General features: G+C 31.6%; 3 protein-coding genes and 2 long non-coding RNA genes across 5 annotated transcripts in view; 3 read left to right on the top strand and 2 right to left on the bottom strand.

The window, feature by feature from the left end:
• The window catches only part of LOC105202371 (acetylcholinesterase), a 59,549-nt gene extending 51,679 nt beyond the window's left edge, over window positions 1–7,870 (bottom strand). The window contains exon 1 of the mRNA XM_039456878.1: window positions 7,484–7,870. The gene's annotated coding sequence lies outside the window, so the exon portion shown is untranslated. The remainder of the gene's footprint in view (window positions 1–7,483) is intronic.
• LOC105202373 lies at window positions 464–6,900 on the top strand. The gene is made up of 6 exons (XM_011170848.3): window positions 464–680; window positions 818–891; window positions 1,992–2,163; window positions 3,671–3,859; window positions 4,815–4,923; window positions 6,496–6,900. The coding sequence occupies exons 2-6, from the start codon at window positions 822–824 to the stop codon at window positions 6,691–6,693; spliced, it is 738 nt and encodes a 245-aa protein (XP_011169150.1). The 5' UTR covers window positions 464–680; window positions 818–821; the 3' UTR covers window positions 6,694–6,900.
• A 2,688-nt stretch (window positions 7,871–10,558) lies between the features above and the next one.
• The window catches only part of LOC120359438, a 32,832-nt gene continuing 18,907 nt past the window's right edge, over window positions 10,559–24,483 (bottom strand). Inside the window, exons 3-8 of the long non-coding RNA XR_005576222.1 lie at window positions 23,692–23,762; window positions 22,860–23,534; window positions 21,444–22,543; window positions 19,681–20,952; window positions 11,452–11,522; window positions 10,559–11,294 (exon numbers count right to left, since the gene is read on the bottom strand). This is a non-coding gene — a long non-coding RNA (uncharacterized LOC120359438). The remainder of the gene's footprint in view (window positions 11,295–11,451; window positions 11,523–19,680; window positions 20,953–21,443; window positions 22,544–22,859; window positions 23,535–23,691; window positions 23,763–24,483) is intronic.
• LOC105202398 (piggyBac transposable element-derived protein 4) lies at window positions 13,414–15,164 on the top strand. The gene is made up of 2 exons (XM_026138516.2): window positions 13,414–13,536; window positions 13,613–15,164. The coding sequence occupies exon 2, from the start codon at window positions 13,618–13,620 to the stop codon at window positions 15,091–15,093; it is 1,476 nt and encodes a 491-aa protein (XP_025994301.1). The 5' UTR covers window positions 13,414–13,536; window positions 13,613–13,617; the 3' UTR covers window positions 15,094–15,164.
• On the top strand, window positions 16,168–19,097 carry LOC120359437. The gene is made up of 3 exons (XR_005576221.1): window positions 16,168–16,272; window positions 16,669–16,736; window positions 18,691–19,097. It is a non-coding gene; the product is annotated as an uncharacterized LOC120359437 (long non-coding RNA).

Below are 24,483 nucleotides of genomic sequence, written 5' to 3'. Positions count from 1 at the left end.
TGAAGCATTTTTAAGTTATTTAAAAAACAAAGGCAGACACACGAAACATCTTGATATCTTAAAATTAAACACTTTTTTTTGAAGTGCATCGAAGTCAACGGCAATAAATCGTGTTCGAGCGAGTATTCCAGGCACACGGCAAATAAGTCATCGAAGACCAGACAGGAAGCACAACGGCGGCGTCGCTACTAATTACCTTCGACTGATAACGGAAAATTAAGACAGGAGAAAAAAAATATACGTGCAGCGTTCCACTTGGTTTACAATTCGAGTTTTTACGATAATTGATCCATATCGGCCTCGAGGGCGATAATAGACGAATTATTAGCCGCGATATCGCGATTTGATGAGAAATCTCTCGAATCCGATATTGACCCATATATAAGGGCGTGTTACGATAATTCTTTTCAATTACAACTGGCGCGACTCTTATCGCGCGACTCTTATCGCTACATCACTAGTCGTGCAAGGACAACCGTGCGACACTTATAAACGACTTGGCTTATAAACGATTGGTGCGTAATTATCACCGTATTTCCTACCGAACGCAGCTTTCCTATATATAGCGCCGTACGTGCAATTCCGAGCACGAGTAGCTTCAACGGTGTCGCCTGCCGACTCCCTCGATACGCCTGAATCTACCAGAATCTCTCCCTCTCTCGCTCACCGAGAATATCCAGGTGCGTTTCCACGCCGTTAATTCGCGAGAACGCTCACTGCTCGCGACAGTGGCAAATTCGTTGGCTTTAAGGGAAATATCCTGACCCCCTTCGTCTTCCGTGGCGGCTAAATCGACCGTGTTTTCTACTTTGCGCAGAAAAATGAACCTCCTAGCGTTCGGGCTTATCCTGATCTGCAGCCATGCCTGGGCGATTGTGATAAACGATAATTGTAAGTAGATACCTGTATTTCTTCTCCCTTGTAATAATTTTTCTAGAATACTATACCGAATAGTATACCCTTCCAGAAATATCGTCGTCCTCACAATTATATCGCACCTATATTTCTGTCTATTTTTGTGTACGATCTACTTTTGAGCCGCCTATTTTTGAACATTCTATTTTTCGGCCGTCTGTTTTTGATACAGAGATTTTAGACATTATATATTTGAATAAGTCTATTTATGAATGGTGGTTTATTTTCGCGCCAGTCTACTCCTTATTGATATTGACAATTTCCGCGAGTCTACAGATCTTCCCGTTTCCTCGCGTATTATTTTTTCAGCTTTGTAAATTTTCTCTTTAGCGATAATATTCCAACAGGAATATTATCAGTGTTATTATTTCATTTTGAGCATTACTAGCATTGCTCGAAATCATTGCATGAATTTAGCACTAATTTTTTTCTTTGTAGCAAAAATGTGCAAAGTAAGGTTTCTTAACACTAAATTGATTCGAATCGTTAAAACATAACTTTTAATTATTTTATCATAATTATTGTTGTGGGGTACAATTTTATTATAATACACTAAGAAGAAAACCGTTCACTTAATTAAATTTTTAAATTTGATAAAATTTAGTTCAGGTATTTATGTATTTGATTTAAATACTTGAATTTTAGTTTAAGCAATTATTGTATATATTTAATTTAAATACTTGATCTGAAGAAATTCAGTCAAGTTGAAAACTTAAATCAAGTTAATAACTTTTTCTTCTCAGTGTACAGATAAAAAATATTTCTATGTAAGAGAAAAACAATATTTATTATATAATAAAAAATTATATTAAATATAATTTTATAAAATTGTCAATATGTATTCAAATATTAAAAAAATTTTCAAATAGCTCAGATTCGAATCATAAAGACTTAAATTCGAACCTTGCCTTATTCAAATAGTTCACACATTTCTACTTGTAAGCTCTTTTTTAATGATAATATTCCATCAAGAATATTATCAACATCATTATTGTTCAATATTATCACTATTCAAATATCATTAGCATTGTTTAAAGTTGCTGCACATATTTAACAGTAATTATAAAAATGTTTAGTCGAAGTTAAAGCGGAACTCGCGAGCATAAGCTCGAAATTAAAAGATGCTCTCAATGGTCCTCTTAGAGAAGCCATAAAAAATGGAGATAGTGGACTCGGAATTCCGCCTATGGACCCGTTCACCGCGGACGAGATGCCGATCAAAATTAATGCGAAGGCTTTGCAAACAGCGTGCGTATCAGTTTAGTTTTTCAAGTAATAATGCGTTGACTTCTAACGTGTTAAATCAATATATACTCATGCGGTTCTAGACTAGCACTCTTTAAATTGTAGTATATTATTCAATAATTTACACACTAAAAAAAAAAAAGATTTTTTGTTCAAATAAATATATTTATTTCACATCATTTCCGAGACATAAAAAAATATTAGTTAGTATAAAATAATTTATTTTCAAACTTAGAAAATCTTTTTTTAAATCAAGGAAATGATGTTAAATATAAATATATTTACTTGGACATAAAAAATTTATTTTTCAGTGCAATTGTACTTATAATAGTAATTATTAGTGATCATTCACTATCTTTCAGTGATACCAATTAAGAAGAGTACCCTCTTCAATCGAAATCAATTATCACTGAAGGACGCAGTGCATATATCACTGATTAATATACGAGTAGTTATAAGTATAACTGACATTGAAATCAATTTAAGAGTTCACTGATTACAATCTAGAGAGCAAAGTGTATCATCGCGATTAGCTTTTTAATATCTCTCTCGTTATTGTCTTCCAAACTATTATCGATGCAATAGATTATATACATCTAAAGAGATATATTTAAAAAATAGTTTGACCAGGCGACACATCTTAATTTGAGGCATGTCCAAAATTGGAGTTTAAAACATATTAAAGATGTCTTTCAGCATAACATAGCTTAAAAGTCGTTTTTAGGACGTATAATGTCCCAATTTTGATAGTGCTGTCTGAGCCATATTCGATTACGCATTGCAGATTGAAGATCGGGAATTGAAGAGATTAGAATTATATCAATCAAATAACTTTAATTTTAATGATTTTTATTCTAACTGGTCTCGTTCTAATCTCCAATTCGTAATACTCAATCTCGATACGTAGTCTGACTTCATTTTTCATGTTATGTATGGCATGTCAGTCAATGTATTATGAACAATACTTATTAGCAAGTTTTTTCTAACTCAATTAAGTTAAAGTTAATGACTTATAAAATTATCGTAATTACGTTAAAAGTTGCATAAACGAAAAATTGACTCGGCTAAAAGTTGCGTTAAAATAAAATAAAATTAATTTAAGTTAAATTGAAAGTTAATTTTGAAAAGTCTCATTAAAAATTAAATTAAAATTTTTTAAAGTCAGATTATTCTAAATAACAAACAACTACAATACAAATCAAATAAATTTATATTTTATTTTGTAAACTAAATTTATGTGAAATAACAAAAAATTCTTGTTTCTCGTATGAAAATGTATTTCTTCTTTTACAATTATTTTGTTTACGTAGATAAATTAAAAAAAAAGAAATTAAAGTTCATGTGTTTTAAAAATAACAAGTTGATGTTAAAAGTTATTAACTTTAGTAATCAACTCTTAACTTTTCAATTAGTTACCTCCCAACGCTGCTTATCAAGTATCATAAACCAAGTATGTTTAGTGAAGATTGGCAATTCTTTATTTTTTTGTAATTTCTTATTATTTCTTCAGCCTCAACGGGGAGCTGACAAATGTCAGAGCAGAAGATTTGTCCAAGTATACAGTCAATAGCGCTAGCTTCAAATTATTCGGTTTGAAGCTCCACATGGATCTCTCCTGGCCGTTGGTAAGTGGAAGTTCTAACTACATCGGGAACGGCACCGTCCTCAACCACGAAATTTATGGAAACGGAGAAATGAAGTAAGTATTTACCTCTTTTCCATCAGAATCTATACAACTTCGATGAGTTCGCGATTTTTTATAATAAGAGTCTGTAGTACGCGAAGAAGGATCTCCCTGCCAATTTCTAAGACCCATTTATTTTCGTCGGCAAAAAACGTAAGAGATTAAATCTGAGCTTCAGAGCAAAATTGCATCGATTATTATTATTATTATTATAATTTTGTAGTAATATTAGATCCTTTTTATTACATAATAATACATCGTCATTATCTTTGTCGCGGATAAGGCGATTAAAATACAAAATGGTGTCACCATTATAATTATGTTACAGCGAAAAAGATCGCTGATCTTTCCGCATGAGGAACGTAACCGTTTTTCATTCCGCCTCATCTATATTTAACCGCAATGCTTGAAATATGCACGTGAAAAAGCGAGAGTCGGGGGTGACTGACAATGAGTTGGCCGTTTTCCATTCAGCGCTCTCGCGACTTTATCAGGCGACGTCGACTGCTGCGACAAAGCGCGTTATTAAATCGTGACTGAATTTATATGCCTCGCGCGAGACACGCGATCGCGCCGATCTCGTTCAGGTTCAGGTTTCTTAACGGTGGTCAGGCTCGCCCTCGGTGACCGCGAAACTCGATTGAGATTACCTTTGACGGTGAATTTAAGCGCGACTTTTTTCTGGACTCGAGATAATTCGTCGCTGCATTATTAGATCGAATGATAAGTTCATGTTCGATCACATTTTGTTAACGCCAAATCGAGGAAGACGCTTAAGCAACCATTGTGAGGGCGCTTATTAAGACTTAAAATAATTATTTTATTTTCAAATTTCTATTTCTTTATAACCCAGTTCTTGTTTTCAAAATTGCACCCTAGATCATATTTTGTTAATAATTTTTTAAAATAAAAATTTGAGAATCATGAAGAATTTAAAATTAAAGGTACTTGTGTTTTTTTCTATTTTCAGTGGCAATGCGCAAAACCTCAGATTCGTGATTGACATAAAATTCAAATTGAAGAAAGGGTACGCCCGAATTTCAACAATTTCCTCGAGTATTTCTCTGGGAGCATTAGATGTAAGTAATTAAGCTGCAATACTTTTCTTCCTTCCGCGATCATTAGAACTCGCGTCTAGTGATTGGATCGTTGCAAAAATAATGTCGAATATAAAATAAATGGCTTTGCGTTAAGAACCTTCAGATCTTTTGAAAAGACAAGACACACGATTTAAAAAATTCTTTTAATAAATGTTCAAAAGATATTTCTTAAAATAAGGAGTAACTTATTTCAATTAAATATGAAGAATTAAAAGTGAAAACAGTAAAAAATTAAATATCATTTTTCAACTTCGTGTCTCAGACATTAATTTTCTTGCACCAAAATTCATGCTTCTCATATTAATGCGACCATTCTTAAAGATCATATTACAACTTCTTTTTTGTAACTTTATACATATTTAATTTCACAAAATCGTACAGACTAATTTATTAATTTTGTAATATATTAATTAGCAATATAATTTCTTAATTAATTCCTTGAATAAAATACGAGAGAACTGCCACTTGCACGATATTGAGTTAACACTGCCGCGTCGTTTCTTCTTGCCCTTCAATTTGCATATATAAAAAGGCGACCCGGTCGTACTGCTGCTTGCGGAGATATCGATCTTTTACAAACAGCTATTATAAAAAAGACACGAAAAATCAACTCACTTAGCGAAAGAATTATTACCGAACTCTCAGAAATTCTGATTAATAAAATATTTATATATCAGATAACATATATTAAAGCAGTGACATAGATGGCAAAAAAACAGATAGAAATAAATTGATTGAAAAATTAGTTAGTTTAATCATGTTTCTGTAAAAAATTGATTTCATTTTCTTCACGTCTTAATAAAACTTTAAAAATTTTTTAAAAATTATAAATATGCAGCCAAAATTGTCAGAGTCAAACATTTTACATGCAACAATTTCACTAGAAGCTAGTTCAAATTATTCTTACGTTATATATTAAGAAAAATATTTATCAAAATAAAAAAAATAATATATTTCTTTGAATGTGTTTGTCTTAAATAAAAAAAAAATATTTATTAGATTTAAGACAATACTCATACATTTAAAATAACATTTTACTAAATATATAAATTAATTTTTTTAAAAATATACTCATTTAAGTACTTTAGATATTATGTTGATTGGAAAAAAACTAAAAATTATTCAGATTTTTCAAATAACATTTTTCAAATTTGAACAACAAATTTATTAATCCTGGATATTATTCTTTTAAATTTAATTAAAAAAAAGACGTTTCAACGAGGTAAATATTTCCTTGTACTTAACATTTATCTTTGTGTTATAATTAATAAATTACCTTTGTCCAAACAAATATTTTTTTCAATTTAAAAAACATTTCTTTTAATCAACAAAGTATGTTAGTTTGTTTCGAATAAATATTTAGTTAAGAGTATACAAATAAATCGCTTTTTTTAATCAAGTAAAATTTTTTTGATTTAATAAATAATTCTCTCAGTGTAACATCTCTCATTCCTCAATCAGTTGGATTGTACGCAATGTAAAATTCTAATTAATCTTCTACTACTAATTATTTTCACTGTCCCTAATTTTCCAACAAATTTATCTTTTTAGTTTCACGCGACGGGTCTCTACCACGACGATGAACGGTCCAAGGAAACGAGCATCTTAATATCCAATAGGTTGCCTAAACTGATTCAGGAGAGACAAAAGGATTTTACAAACTATATTAATGATGTGATCACGGTTAACACTAATCAATATTTATCCAGCATAAAGCTTAAAGAACTATTGAAAAAGTTAGGTCTGTAATAACTTTATATCGTTGTTACGCTATCGTTTCAATTAGTCATTCTTACAAATGCGATTCCAGTCAATTAAATGAAACAAATGTATGGTCATGAATTTAAAGAGCATCTATTGGTGAAACATCGTCAGGGATAAAAAAAATCCTTAACGAGGCTTGCACCAAATTTTATTTCTGTAATATGCCAATAAAGTCAGTACTAAAAATTACAAGAGTGAAAGGACTACTTCTTTACTAAAATTCCCATTTTATTCTTTTCGTGCCACTTTTTTTACTAATATTAAAAATGGATATCAACTTTCCAATGTAAAATATAAAAGATGGGGAAAAATATGCTTGTATATATATATTTTTTTTAGTACACCCTATCTCCGCAAGAAAAATGACACAAGTCAAACATACATAATAAAATTGTTCGAGAGAGAAAAAAGAAAACTGCGTATTTTAAAATTAATTATTTACAACAGTATTTACTAGCGATATATTAATACGACAATATCAATTAAGTAACGGATACTCAAACTCTACTCAGTAAAAATGTAAATTTAGAAAAAACTTTTATATTTTTTATATATTAACATATTTATATATTAACACAAAAATAATCACACATTGTTTTAAGTTCTCTCAAAGTAATGCAGATATTAATTTTAATAGTGTTATGTCAGGCTTAAAAACTATCTTTATTTTGATTTGCGTCATTTTCCCCATTTCTCAGATTTCTTTTACTTGAGTTTAAATTGCATTTTTCTTGATTAAAGATCAACAGTATTTTATAAAAAATAAGTAACTAACCTGAAGGTGTGTCGACGAGACGTTCGATGCCGCCTCCTCCCCCTCTTAGATCCCGGTCGAGTCTCTTTTTTTCGTTGCACTCGCGGAACACTCGCGTTAAAGACACTAAAATTGCGCCCGTGGACTAATTAAGTCTATAAGAGTCTTTTAAGTCCATTAGTCCAGTTACTTTAAACGGCACTCCCGGACAAAAACGCGCGACGCGACGAACCGGATGCGGTTCGAGTATTTTATTATAAGTCGGCGACGATGGGTGATGTCCTCTTCTCGTCGCCTTCCACTTCGAAGAACATCTGTAACATACGATATCCATCGGTTAGATAGGCTAGATATAATTATAAATCCTGCAATGAAAAAAAGACTGGCAATGACTATCAAATGTGAAATATTATCAAATAAATATTTGGTCATTGGAACCAAAAATAATTTTTCTTTTCTAAATATTTAGTAAATTTATACCAGATTTGGTAATACTTACGAAACATTTAGAAAAATAAAATTATTTTTGGTTATATTGACAAAACATTTAATTAATACTATTTCACTATACATTTAGCAGTTATTACCTGACTTCTTTTTCATTGTGTATATGTTGTGTATATTTGAACTCACCTCCTGAAGGTTGCCTCGCAGGCCTCATCCTCTTCTTCTCAAAGCATCGACAAGATTGCACTAACTCACTCGCGAAAATACGGTTACGATCGCGCGATGATACACAGAAAAAATCTAGTAATAACTACCAAATGTATAGTGAAATAATATCAATTAAATATTTTGTCATTATGTCCAAATATAATAATAATTTTATTTTCCTAAATGTTTAGTAATCACCAAATCTGGTATAACTTCACTAAATATTTAAAAAAGTAAATTTACTTTTAATTACATTAACCAAACAGTTAATTGATACTATTACACTATACATTTGGCGCTTATTATCAGACTTTATTTTCAGTACTTTATACGGCACTCCCGAGGACCGATCGCGCGCGATTGGGTACTCGGTTTCCCCTTCGAAAAATTATTTGAGTCCACTAAAAAAAAAGTTTAGTAATATTTTTGGTAATATCTATTAATCAAATGTTTAATTGGCATTATTTCACTCAACATGTAGTAGCTATTACCAAACTCATTTTTTAGTGTCCTTTTCTTAATCCTGCGCAGGACATTTGCAAAGCATAAAATAAACTAAATTGATTTAGATACGACTCACCGACCCGATGCGCAACGAGCGGAGTTACTCAGCTACGAAGCTACGATGATTACTGTAACACAAACATAAGATTTAAAAATTAAAATTGCGCTCAAAATAATTATATTTCAATATTTCAAAAGTTAATTCTTATACAATATAAGAAAGGTTTCTTTGAGTTAAAAAATATTTGTTTGATTCAAAAAAACTTGTGCAATGCTATACGGTTAAAAAAAATTTTTTTGACTTGAAAAAATTCTTTGATTAAATAGTTATTTGTTTGAATCAAACAAATAATTTGAACAAATAATTTATTTACTTTTAAAAAGGCTAATAACGTTATTTTTTTAAATCAAATAAATTTCTATTCTCCGCAAGGTATTTTCATTAGAACTTAAAAAAACTATGTTAAAGAAACGATTTTATCAATTTAAACATAACTTCCCTCTGGGTGTGTATAAAATTTTATATGAATTTTTTTAAGTAAATTTTTTTTAAATTTATTGCGATAAGATCAAATAAAAGGGAGAAAGATTATTAAATTTATATAAATAAAATATTATATTTACCCCAAGGTTGCTCCGCTGGCGCCCGATGCCTCTCCCAGGCCTCCTCCTCCTCTCAGTGTAATTTAGGTTGTCCTCTTCCTCTCGTTGCACACGCGGAACACTCGCGAATAATACTAAATTTGCGCGCGTGGACTTTTTATTTATAAAGTTTCTCGCGCGATACTTCGGGTTTATAAAACCCATGATATGAGTTCCCATTCAGAAGGATTCCCGTGGATTCAGCACCCCGAGTCGGCACGTAGAACGCACGCGTACCCGCCCCCGAACAAGGGTAAGCCCCACGCGGGAGAAAACGAAATCAATCATATTGAATTCCTACGTCTGTTGTCTCACAAAAATCTCGTCTAAAATTGACTCGTTCATAGGCCCAGCCAACGGATCATCTTAATCAGTCCCACTGGATCTTATATCCAAGCGGCGTCGACAAAACACTCGGGCAGGACAAGAGGAAAAGGTACTCATTGCCGACGTCTAGCATTTAGACGAATCAGGAAATGAGAGCCAGCCTCTCGTCACAAGCTTAACCTACAAGGCCAGGTTCTGACCAAGTCAGATTAAACGTGATTCACCCAGCTCGAACCCCAGATCCAAAGAATCCAAAAAGGGCATCAAGGATCTAAGAAAGCCTTAGAATGGTGGACGAGAACAAGAGAAACGCGCGAACCCAAAGAAACTGATCCGAACTCTAACCGCTTAGGACCGAACCGATCGCCGGAGACAGAGCGTGTAAACTCACACATCCAGACAACCGCGCAACATGCAGACGAACATGTCGTACAAGCGGCTCGGAATTACCTCGTGCACGGGCACTTCGGCATGAAACGTCGCGGTGCGGCGCGCACGCCCACCATACGCAACGCCCCAGTAAGGATATTCACTGCCAAGCAGCGGGGGTGCGATTCCCGGCCCTCGAATTAGGATTCTATCGAATGGGAGTTATGAAAAGTTCATTAGTCCAATACTTAAACGGCACTCCCGGAAAAAAACGCGCGACGCGACGAACCGGCTGCGGTTCGTTCATTTTATTATATGGTAAGTCGGCGACGATGGGTGATGTCCTCTTCTCGTCGTCTTCCACCTCGAAGAATATCTGTAACATACGAAATCCATTGGTTAGATATTGGCTAGATATTGTTATAAACCCTGCAATGAGAAAAAGACTGGCAATAACTATCAAATGTACAGAAAAATATTATCAATTAAATATTTGGTCATTGTAAGAAAAATGAATTTTTCTTTTTTAAATATTTAATAAACTTATACCAGATTTGATAATACTTACGAAACATTTAAAAAAATAAAATTATTTTTGGTGTATTGACAAAATATTTAATTGATACTATTTCACTATACATTTGATAGTTATTACCTCATTTCTTTTTCAGTGTGTATATGTTGTATATATTTGAACTCACCTGAAGATTGCCTCGCAGGCCTCACCCTCTTCCTCTCAGATCATCAATAGGATCGCACTAATTCACTCGCGAAAATACGGTTACGATCGCGCGATGATACACGAAAAAAAAATCTGGTAATAACTACCAAATGTATAGTGAAATAGTATCAATTAAATATTTTGTCATTACGTCAAAAAATAATAATAATTTTATTTTCCTAAACGTTTAGTAAGTATTACCAAATCTGGTATAACTTTATTAAATATTTAAAGTAAAATTACTTTTAGTTACATTGAAATAGTTAATTGATACTATTACACTATACATTTGGCGCTTATTATCAGACTTTATTTTCAGTGTACTTTACACGGCACTCCCGAGGACCGATCGCGCGCGATTGGGTACTCGGTTTCCCCTTCGAAAAATTATTTGAGTCCACTGAAGAAAAGAGTTTAGTAATATTTTTGGTAATATTTATCAATCGAATGTTTAATTGGCATTATTTCACTCAACATTTAGTAATTATTATCAAACTCTTTTTTTTAGTGTCCTTTTCTTAGTCCTGCGCAGGATATTTGCAAAGCATAAAAATAAAATAAAATAAATTGATTTAGGTACGACTCACCGACCCGATGCGCAAACTACGGTGATTACTGTAACAAACAAACATAAGATTTAAAAATTAAAATTGTACTCAAAATAATTAATATTTCAAAAGTTAATTCTAACAAGCACATCAAACTCTTAAAATTTAAATTTTAATTAAATATTCAATAATTTAATCATATCCAAAAAATAAGAAATATTTACCCCAAGGTTGCTCCGCTGGTGCCATATGCCTCTCCCAGGCCTCTACCTCCTCTCAGATCCTGCGATTTAATCTGTAACATACAAGTAAAAGAAAAATGATAGCAGCACTCAAAATAATCAATTAAAAAATAATTATTTGACTCATACTATTTAATTCATAAATTAAAATGTTAATAGAGTAAAATTTAATTGTTCAAAAAAAATTTTTTTCAAGCTCAATATCATATAGTTTTACAAGTAAAAATCTCTTTGTTCTAATGTTAATTTAAATTCAAGTGGATGATTAAAATAAAAAATAAAGATGCAATTAGTGGCAAATAATTTAAAATGCAACTGATATATAATACAAAATTCGAAACATTTCGACTTGTGTCACTTTTTTGTGAGAATGTGTAATGTAATTTTTCAGATGAAGTTATTTCCGGAAAATGAGTGTGCAAATATAAGATTTTTTGCGCTCTGCATATGCTAATCAATAAACTTTGAAAATACGATATGAGTGATAACGCTCGTTGATCTGTTTCTATCTAAGCAGAGATTAAATAATTCAATAAGATTAACAATTAAAAGGAAAAAAAAAAAACGCGATTAGATTAATCCAAAGTTTCATTAATCTAATTGCTTTCTTATAACATCTGTTTCTATATAAACAGATGAAGTAACTCAATAAGAATAACAATTTAAAAAATTGAAATAAATACGCAACTGAGTGAACAATTCGATCTTAATCTATTGTTTCATGCATTAATTTAAAAACGCGCGATAAAACGGACAGATGTCATAACACATTTTATAAAGAAGCGATTAGATTAACCAAATGTTGGATTGTTTCTCTTGTTTTCCTTTTAATCTTGTTGAGTTATTTACAGTAGATTTATCACTAAACATCATTAATTACTTCCTTATTTAGCAGAACTTCAAACTCTACTTAGCAAGAATGCAATTTGACAGAAACTTTTATATTTTTTATATTTATACAGAGTGCTTTATAACTTCAGAAATGAATTAAAAACACAAAAATAACATAAAAAGTTTATATACGCTATAAGTAAAAAAATTCGATTAAGTTATCGAGATATAGATAATTTTATAAAAATTGAATTCGGTTATCAAGATATAGATAATTTTTTAAATATTTTTCGCAATAATTTGTTTAAGACGGTTTTGAAGATCGCACCATTATCAAATTTGATGATCAAATTAATCTCCTAATTATATTAATTATTAAATATTTCATTAAACTTAGGCAAATTAATTAGTAACATTCTATGGTACAAAGAGCAACGTGTTTACAAGCTAAAGATGAACATTTTGAACAAATAATATAATTAGAAAAAAATATATTCACCTAATAAAATTATAAGATTCAATAAAATAAAAGTCTGGTATTTTTTCGCCTGTTATAATATTTATAAAATAATATTTATAATAATAAAAATATGAAAAAATAGTTTTTATTATTGTGGTAAAGAATTAATTGTTTCACTTTATTATACATTATAAAACTATTAAAATAACCCAAAATATTCTTTTATAATATTAATAAAATTATATTTTGACAATAGAACCGAACTGACATATAGTATGTATAAACTTTTGTGTTATTTTTTTTCTGAAATTTATTTCTGAAGTCATGCCCATGTTACGAAATATATTTATTTTTCTATTTCTTATATTTGTAGAAACTTTATATTTCTCTACAAATATGTCAAATATTCAACACTACATCATTGTTATTACTGCATAAAAAAATAATTTTTCTTATTGTTGTATAAGAAATAAACTTTTTTCGACATTATAAAAAAACATTAAAATATTCTTATAACCCTTTTCCTACTTTCCTAGATATTCTGTCTTCAATCGATTTTTGTTCATACAAGTTTATCGCAAGTTCGATAAATCCGATAAAATTGTTTTGTATCTCTCCCCTTGAAAAATGTTTATAAAGGGGATACAATAGTGATGGGTGAATGAAGTCGTCAGTCTCTCTGTAAACTGTGTGCGATTCAATTTTGCGTGTGACGCAATTAATACAATAATAATAACTTTTCATGAAAAAGTAAAAATTGTGTAAAAAAAATCATTGTAAGTATTCTATTTTCATTCTAAATTAATGTTTTTTTATCAAAAAAAATTTTTTTTTTATAATAATCTATTGTAGGCAAAATGAATTTGGAGGATGAAATTGACACGAGGATTAACTATATATTCGAGACAAATGATGTTGAGGCTTTTGGAAAAGAGTCAGACGACGAAGAGGATCTTGTTCTGTCGGAAGACAAAGTCGAGAGTGATGAACTTAACAGTGATGACAATTACAAATGCAGTCCGAACAAAATTGTTAGAACCGAAAAGAAAGTAGAGCAACAACCATCTACCAGCGCAGGTCATCCGAAACAGTATGTTTCGGAAACAGCGAAAAACAACAGCGAGTTGCGTACGAAGGCTCTTGAATCGACAGGGAGATCAGTCACCACGCGTTTGCCTGAATGTGGACAAAGAGTGAAAGAAATGGAAACTCCATTAGAGGTCTGGAGTTTGTTGTTTCCGGATGAATTGTTGGAGATTATAGTAAAATATACTAATGAGAAAATAGAGGGGACATTTAATCCTGATCAACAGACAGATTTGACAGAAATAAAAGCATTTATCGGTCTTTTATATTTCGCTGGACTACAAGAAGATAGACATAAAGATACGAAAAAAATGTGGGAAGAAGAAGGTTGTACCATGTATAGAGCTGTCATGACTCGTGATCGTTTCATTTTTCTGAGTTCGTGTATACGCTTCGACGACAAAACTACAAGGAAAGACAGACAAACTGCCGACAGATTGACGGCCATCAGAGAAATTTGGGACCTGTTCATCGAAAATTGTACCAAATATTATAGTCCTTCACAGAATTGTACTGTGGATGAACAGCTTCTTGAATTTGAAGGAAACTTTTTTAAGACGGTTTACAAACTTGATGAACAGGCAATACAAATTTTCTGTTTAAATGATTCCAAAACTTTTTATATGTTAAACGCGATTCCATACACGGGCAATGTTGAAACCACAATGGAATCTGTATGTGATGATTATATGCGTCTTAAAGATAAGAATAAAACAGATGAGGATACTGAAAAATTGGAAATAGTTTGGCATTATAATAGTACAAAAAACGAAACCTACAATTTTGATGTTTTGTGCAAAAGATATTCGACGTCTAGAAAAACGATGCAATGGACTATGAGGCTTTTCTTTGGCATGCTCGATCAAGGAGTCGTTAACAGCAATATTTTATACAATCTGGTTGTTGAAAAAAATGATTTGATGAATAAATATAATTTTACAAAAAGACTCGTATTGATGTTAACAGCTCCTCATATGCAAAACCATTTGCAAAAGAGACTTCAAATAACATTGGACATTGATTTAAAGTCTCAATCAATGATCCAGAGTATTTTAAAAATGAATCCGCAACCAATATTTGAAAATTTCAGAAAAGCAAAATGTTGTGAGAACATTTCTTGCCGCAAAATAACTTCGTTAGATTGTATTCTTTGCAAAAGGTCGTTTTGTATAAAACACTGTACCAAGAAAACCGATCCCCACTTGCGTCAAGAATATTCTTTTTGTTTTTCATGTCTTAAAAAGTGAAATGTAAAATTTTTTGTTTTTACGTTCTTCATATTTTATAAACTTTATGCATTAAAAGATAAATCATTTTGGTATTAAAATAAAAAAATACATATTTTAATTTGTTGTCGATTTTTCTTACCTGCTCTTAATCACTTATTTTCGTATGCACAAATAATTATACTTTTTAAAGATTTTAAAGTTCTCATATTTTTTTCCAAAATTTTATACCTAAACTGAAAAACTCAAGAAAAATTATTTTTATACATTTATTTCTTATAAAGTTATAGTTTTTTAAATCAAATATTATTTTTACCTAATTTATGATTACTTCGGTACAACTTATTAAATTATATACATTTTATTATTTTTTAAAATAAAGTTTCTAAATTTATTTTAGAATGTTAAAAGTATGTTCGTGAATTTTTAAAAACTTTTTGAACCATTTTAAACATGTAAAAAAATTAACAGATTCAAGATAGCCAGGATAGTAGGGATGATACTGTTTTGAGCAAGGTATTGTAAGGGTTAATAAATATAAACCAGTCTTCGCATTGTGCCATTAAAAAGATTCCTACAATTATCAAATTTCCAACCAGCAAGACTGTGCATTATTCTGATATGCGGTTCCTTCCTGACATCTATTTAAGTGCGTTACACAAGTTGCAGCGTAACCAGCTGTCTTATAATCTAATCAACAATCTAATCTCTGGTTTCGATAAGATTCACACAGAACTCATTGTAAGAAAAAAAAAAAAACAAATTCTTGCGCTCCAAAATACATCATAATTACATAATTACAGTTAATTGCTTCGCGTATCCTTTCCAGGATTCGCTACGCAATATGAAAAATTGCCATTTAAACTACATTTGTGATTGCAACAATTCAAAACCCAATGGAATTTTTAGACGAAAAAAGAACGAAGAGAACATAAGATTGCATGATTTCTCCCGTTCTTCGGAATCCAAATTCCGCAAAGATCAAAGATTGATAAATAGTTAAGATACACGACTGATCAACACCAGATGTCTTGATGTCCGACTTGAAGAGATTAGATATCGGCGCCTAAGAGTTCCCCCACCTATATAAATATACCGCCATATTTTTCTGCAGCTACCAGTATCATTCGTTCTTTAATCAAACGCTGACTTGGAACGACGGCTATCGGAATACTCACATAAATCAACTTACGACAAACCGTACGTAAACAGTAGATGACCGTTCTAGGCCTTGGCGCGGCCATAAGTATTCACAGATAATGTAAAATGTACAATTCCAAGTACAAGTACGAGTGACGACTGTCGACTGTCGACTAAATTAAAAATATTACCTACGAGCGTTTCGACTTGCGCTTCAGTACGTGTTACATTTGCGCGATTATCCAACGTGTATGTACAACTTATACGCCACGCCGCTGAACGTTGCGAGATACACTTCCGATGATCGCGACGCCCTATCACGATAGTTATCGCTATAATATTGGCAACGTATTGATAATAACATATTGATAACAACGAGCAAATTTAGTTTTAAAATATGCGATATTGCGATTGCGTCGAAAGCATAACTAAGACCGTGACTTTTATTTCACGCAGAAAGATGAAGCTGATAGCACTCGGGCTTATCCTGATCTGTTGCAACGTCTGGGCAGCGAAGACAAGCCGTAAGCACATATCTATATTTTTTTCCGTTGCACCCATGTATTTCTCCTATATTCCTCTGGAGATACGCCATAGAGATAAGCAATATATTTTTTTTCTAGAAGAGTATAGATCGTTTTCACATTTATTTCATTCTATCTTTGCTCTACGCGCTTCTTAACAATCTATATACTGTTGAATTATTCGTTTTCAGACTTCTTGCATGAAAACAGTTCTTTTGAGAGATATTTTTGATAGAAAAATCTTAGTAGCGTACTTTTGAATAATTTATTTACAGTGTTTGATGTAAAATTTTGTTTTAATTTACTTTTTAACCCTTTCGCGCCTGATAGACACCACATATGTCCCAATCCTTCAAAAACTCATATCCTCCACAAAAACAAGGCATCGACTACTTCCTGAACTCATTTTAAAGACAAACGATAATACTCTTTAAAAAAAAATCAACATCCTTGAGTTTGCCCTTTGATCTGCATATTTCGTCAAACATTGATGATGTAAAAGTAAGAAAAAGTACATATTTTTAACAAAAATTAAAATACCGAGTCATTTCTGGCTTCATTTTGAAAGTCAACATAAAGATTTTTTTTTTTTAAATTGCTACTTAATTTCAAAATGACGGATTCAATGTGATGCAACAAAATGTTAAATTTTGTCGTATTTACATGAAAGACAGACAAGGATTGATAAAATAACAAGGGTTAATAAAATGACCAGGCGACACATCTTAATTTGAGGCATGTCCAAAATTGGAGTTCAAGACATATTAAAGATGTTTTTAGGCTAAATGTCTAACTATAATCTAAATAAAATGTTGTAAAACAGCAGCGCCAATTTTTGTAGTTTAAAAATTTTTTATTTTAATAAAACATTCTCATTTCTGTTTAATTCTTTGAGATTAAATGTTACATATTTCATTAAAACTTTTTTAAGTTAAGTACATCCACTTAGGTTAGAACAGAAAAATGTTTCAATAAAAATACACAGACAGTATCACTTGAATTTTATTTAAAAAGTAATTAAAGATACCGCTACTTGGGTTTTACTTAAAAAATAAATATACTATCACTTGCATTTTATTCGTTAAAAGTAGTACAACAGTTATTTCAAACAACAATATATTCTCTTTATTATAATTGGTGCAATTTAAAGATTTCATACATTTTTTGGAAAAAATACATTTAAGTTGAATTAAAAAATAGTACCACTTGAGTTTTTAAAAAAAATTATAGATAAGGTGCGCGCGCACACACATAAATTGGCACCTTTTTTTTACCTTTTTTGAAAAGGTAATTTTATACTGATTATTCTTACGTTATATGTTAAGAAAAATATTTATCAAAATAAAAAAATAACATTTCTTTGAATGTGTTTGTCTTAAATAAAAAAAAAATATTTGTTAGATTTAAGACAACACTCATACATTTAAAATAACATTTTATTAAATATATAAATTAATTTTTTTTTAAATATACTCATTTAAGTACTTTAGACATTATGTTGATTGGAAAAAGACTAAAAATTATTCAGATTTTTCAAATAACATTTTTCAAACTTGAACAACAAATTTATGAATCCTGGACATTATTCTTTGAAATTAAATTTAAAAAAAGACGTTTCAACGAGGTAAATATTTCCTTGTACTTAACATTTATCTTTTTGTTATAATTAATAAGTTACCTTTATCCAAACAAATACTTTTTTTCAATTTAAAAAGCATTTTTTTTAATCAACAAAGTATGTCAGTATGTTTCGAATAAATATTTAGTAAAGAGTATACAAATAAACCGCTTTTTTTAATCAAGTAAAATTTTTTTGATTTAATAAATAATTCTCTCAGTGTAACGTCTCTCATTCCTCAATCAGTTGGACTGTACGCAATGTAAAAGTCTAATTAATCATCTACTACTAATTATTTTCACTGTCTCTAATCTTCCAACAAATTTATCTTTTCAGTTTCACGCGACGAGCCTCTACCACGACGATGAACGGTCCAAGGAAATGAGCATCTTAATATCCAATAAGTTGCCTAAACTAATCCAGGAGAGACAAAAGGATTTTACAAACTATATTAATAATGTGATCACGGTTAACGCTAATCAATATTTATCCAGCATAAAGCTTAAAGAACTATTGAAAAAGTTAGGTCTGTAATAACTTTATATCGTTGTTACGCTATCGTTTCAATTAGTCATTCTTACAAATGCGATTCCAGTCAATTAAATGAAACAAATGTATGGTCATGAATTTAAAGAGCATCTATTGGTGAAACATCGTCAGGGATCAAAAAAATCCTTAACGAGGCTTGCACCAAATTTTATTTCTGTAATATGCCAATAAAGTCAGTACTAAAAATTACAAGAGTGAAAGGACTACTTCTTTACTAAAATTCCCATTTTATTCTTTTCGTGCCACTTTTTTTACTAATATTAAAAATGGATATCAACTTTCCAATGTAAAATATAAAAGATGGGGAAAAATATGCTTGTATATATATATATTTTTTTTAGTACACTATCTCCGCAAGAAAAATGACACAAATCAAACATACATAATAAAATTGTTCGAGAGAGAGAAAAAAGAAAACTGCGTATTTTAAAATTAATTATTTACAACAGTATTTACTAGCGATATATTAATACGACAATATCAATTAAGTAACGGATACTCAAACTCTACTCAGTAAAAATGTAAATTTAGAAAAAACTTTTATATTTTTTATATATTAACATATTTATATATTAACACAAAAATAATCACACATTGTTTTAAGTTCTCTCAAAGTAATGCAGATATTAATTTTAATAGTGTTATGTCAGGCTTAAAAACTATCTTTATTTTGATTTGCGTCATTTTCCCCATTTCTCAGATTTCTTTTACTTGAGTTTAAATTGTATTTTTCTTGATTGAAGATCAACGGTATTTTATAAAAAATAAGTAACTAACCTGAAGGTGTGTCGACGCGACGTTCGATGCCGCCTCCGCCCCCTCTTAGATCCCGGTCGTGTCTCTTCTTTTCGTTGCACTCGCGGAACACTCGCGTCAAAGACACTAAAATTGCGCCCGTGGACTAATTAAGTCTATAAGAGTCTTTTGAGTCCATTAGTCCAGTTACTTTAAACGGCACTCCCGAAAAAAAAAACGCGCCACGCGACAAACCGGCTGCGGTTCGTTTATTTTGTTATAAGTCGGCGACGATGGGTAATGTCCTCTCTCTTCAATGTCCTTCCATCTCGAAGAACATCTGTAACATACGATATCCATCGGTTAGATAGGCTAGATATGTTATAAATCCTGCAATGAAAAAAAAACTGGCAATGACTATCAAATGTAAAATATTATCAAATAAATATTTGGTCATTGGAACCAAAAATAATATTTCTATTCTAAATATTTAGTAAATTTATACCAGATTTGGTAATACTTACAAAACATTTAGAAAAATAAAATTATTTTTGGTTATATTGACAAAACATTTAATTAATACTATTTCACTATACATTTAGCAGTTATTACCTGACTTCTTTTTCATTGTGTATATGTTGTGTATATTTGAACTCACCTCCTGAAGGTTGCCTCGCAGGCCTCATCCTCTTCTTCTCAAAGCATCGACAAGATTGCACTAACTCACTCGCGAAAATACGGTTACGATCGCGCGATGATACACGGAAAAAAATCTAGTAATAACAACCAAATGTATAGTGAAATAATATCAATTAAATATTTTGTCATTATGTCCAAATATAATAACAATTTTATTTTCCTAAATGTTTAGTAATCACCAAATCTGGTATAACTTTACTAAATATTCAAAAAAGTAAAATTACTTTTAATTACATTAACCAAATAGTTAATTGATACTATTACGCTATACATTTGGCGCTTATTATCAGACTTTATTTTCAGTGTACTTTACACGGCACTCCCGAGGACCGATCGCGCGCGATTGGGTACTCGGTTTCCCCTTCGAAAAATTATTTGAGTCCACTAAAAAAAAAGTTTAGTAATATTTTTGGTAATATCTATTAATCAAATGTTTAATTGGCATTATTTCACTCAACATGTAGTAGCTATTACCAAACTCATTTTTTAGTGTCCTTTTCTTAATCCTGCGCAGGACATTTGCAAAGCATAAAATAAACTAAATTGATTTAGATACGACTCACCGACCCGATGCGCAACGAGCGGAGTTACTCAGCTACGAAGCTACGGTGATTACTGTAACACAAACATAAGATTTAAAAATTAAAATTGCGCTCAAAATAATTATATTTCAATATTTCAAAAGTTAATTCTTATACAATATAAGAAAGGTTTCTTTGAGTTAAAAAATATTTGTTTGATTCAAAAAAACTTGTGCAATGCTATACGGTTAAAAAAATTTTTTTGACTTGAAGAAATTCTTTGATTAAATAGTTATTTGTTTGAATCAAACAAATAATTTGAACAAATAATTTATTTACTTTTAAAAAGGCTAATAACGTTATTTTTTTAAATCAAATAAATTTCTATTCTCCGCAAGGTATTTTCATTTGAACTTAAAAAAACTATGTTAAAGAAACGATTTTATCATTTAAAACATAACTTTCCTCTGGGTGTGTATAAAATTTTATGAATTTTTTTAAGTAACTTTTTTTTAAATTTATTGCGATAAGATCAAATAAAAGGGAGAGATTATTAAATTTATATAAATAAAATATTATATTTACCCCAAGGTTGCTCCGCTGGCGCCCGATGCCTCTCCCAGGCCTCCTCCTCCTCTCAGTGTCATTTAGGTTGTCCTCTTCCTCTCGTTGCACACGCGGAATACACGCGGAACACTCGCGAATAATACTAAATTTGCGCGCGTGGACTTATTATTTATAAAGTTTCTCGCGCGATACTTCGGGTTTATAAAATCCATGATATGAGTTCCCATTCAGAAGGATTCCCGTAGATTCAGCACCCCGAGTCGGCACGTAGAACGCACGCGTACCCGCCCCCGAACAAGGGTAAGCCCCACGCGGGAGAAAACGAAATCAATCATATTGAATTCCTACGTCTGTTGTCTCACAAAAATCTCGTCTAAAATTGACTCGTTCATAGGCCCAGCCAACGGATCATCTTAATCAGTCCCACTGGATCTTATATCCAAGCGGCGTCGACAAAACACTCGGGCAGGACAAGAGGAAAAGGTACTCATTGCCGACGTCTAGCATTTAGACGAATCAGGAAATGAGAGCCAGCCTCTCGTCACAAGCTTAACCTACAAGGCCAGGTTCTGACCAAGTCAGATTAAACGTGATTCACCCAGCTCGAACCCCAGATCCAAAGAATCCAAAAAGGGCATCAAGGATCTAAGAAAGCCTTAGAATGGTGGACGAGAACAAGAGAAACGCGCGAACCCAAAGAAACTGATCCGAACTCTAACCGCTTAGGACCGAACCGATCGCCGGAGACAGAGCGTGTAAACTCACACATCCAGACAACCGCGCAACATGCAGACGAACATGTCGTACAAGCGGCTCGGAATTACCTCGTGCACGGGCACTTCGGCATGAAACGTCGCGGTGCGGCGCGCACGCCCACCATACGCAACGCCCCAGTAAGGATATTCACTGCCAAGCAGCGGGGGTGCGATTCCCGGCCCTCGAATTAGGATTCTATCAAATGGGAGTTATGAAAAGTTCATTAGTCCAATACTTAAACGACACTCCCGGAAAAAACGCGCGACGCGACGAACCGGCTGCGGTTCGTTCATTTTATTATATGGTAAGTCGGCGACGATGGGTGATGTCCTCTTCTCGTCGTCTTCCACCTCGAAGAATATCTGTAACATACGATATCCATTAGTTAGATAAGCTAGATATTGTTATAAACCCTGCAATGAGAAAGACTGGCAATAGCTACCAAATGTACAGAAAAATATTATCAATTAAATATTTGGTCATTGTAAGAAAAATGAATTTTTCTTTTTTAAATATTTAATAAACTTATACCAGATTTGATAATACTTACGAAACATTTAAAAAAATAAAATTATTTTTGGTGTATTGACAAAATATTTAATTGATTTCACTATACATTTGATAGTTATTACCTCATTTCTTTTTCAGTGTGTATATGTTGTATATATTTGAACTCACCTGAAGATTGCCTCGCAGGCCTCACCCTCTTCCTCTCAGATCATCAATAGGATCGCACTAATTCACTCGCGAAAATACGGTTACGATCGCGCGATGATACACGAAAAAAAAATCTGGTAATAACTACCAAATGTATAGTGAAATAGTATCAATTAAATATTTTGTCATTACGTCAAAAAATAATAATAATTTTATTTTCCTAAATGTTTAGTAAGTATTACCAAATCTGGTATAACTTTATTAAATATTTAAAGTAAAATTACTTTTAGTTACATTGAAATAGTTAATTGATACTATTACACCATACATTTGGCGCTTATTATCAGACTTTATTTTCAGTGTACTTTACACGACACTCCCGAAGACCGATCGCGCGCGATTGGGTACTCGGTTTCCCCTTCGAAAAATTATTTGAGTCCACTGAAGAAAAGAGTTTAGTAATATTTTTGGTAATATCTATTAATCGAATGTTTAATTGGCATTATTTCACTCAACATTTAGTAGTTATTACCAAACTCTTTTTTTTAGTGTCCTTTTCTTAGTCCTGCGCAGGATATTTGCAAAGCATAAAAATAAAATAAAATAAATTGATTTAGGATTAGGATTTAGGATTTACGACTCACCGACCCGATGCGCAACGAGCGGAGTTAATCAGCTACGAAACTACGGTGATTACTGTAACAAACAAACATAAGATTTAAAAATTAAAATTGTACTCAAAATAATTAATATTTGAAAAGTTAATTCTAACAGGCACATCAAACTCTTAAAATTTAATTTTTAATTAAATATTCAATAATTTAATCATATCCAAAAAATAAGAAATATTTACCTCAAGGTTGCACCGCCGTTGCCATATGCTTCTCCCAGGCCTCTACCTCCTCTCAGATCCTGCGATTTAATCTGTAACATACAAGTAAAAAAAAAAAAGAAAAATTATAGCAGCAGTCAAAATAATGAATTAAAAAATAATTATTTGACTCATACTACTTAATACATAAATTAAAATGTTAATAGAGTAAAATTTAATTGATTAAAAAAAATTTTTTTCAAGCTCAAGATCATATAGTTTTACAAGTAAAAATCTCTTTGCTCTAATGTTAATTTAAATTCAAGTGGATGATTAAAATAAAAAATAAAGATGCAATTAGTGGCAAATAATTTAAAATGCAACTGATAAGGTACTTGAGCCGAATAAGGCCCAGTACTATATAAGGCCCACTTTTCAATTTACCATTTAAAAACTCGTTTTATGTTTAAAATATGTGCTTAAAAGATATGTCATCAGTGTTGATAGACGGGTCGGGTTTTTTCGCGCATGCGCGTCCATTAAAGCTACAGTAAAGTATCCGTTGATAGTAAAAGGGAGATCTTCAAGACCCTAAACAAATTATTTTACAAAAAATAGATTTTTAATGATATTTACACATCGTATGTCACACGCACGCACGCACGCACGCACGCACGCACGCACGCACGCACGCACGCACGCACGCACGCACGCACGCACGCACGCACGCACGCTTTTTTTTATTTATGCAACATTTTTGTTCATGTAAACTATATAAATAAAGTAGTACGCCGGGTCCTTGTGCGCCCATTTTATCTACATTTGCATAGCTAC

The sequence above is a fragment of the Solenopsis invicta genome, chromosome 13 (genome assembly GCF_016802725.1).
Source record: "Solenopsis invicta isolate M01_SB chromosome 13, UNIL_Sinv_3.0, whole genome shotgun sequence".
Taxonomy (NCBI): domain Eukaryota; kingdom Metazoa; phylum Arthropoda; class Insecta; order Hymenoptera; family Formicidae; genus Solenopsis; species Solenopsis invicta.
The sequence above is the reverse complement of the archived record's forward strand: the minus strand, read 5'-3'. Positions and strand labels throughout refer to the sequence as shown.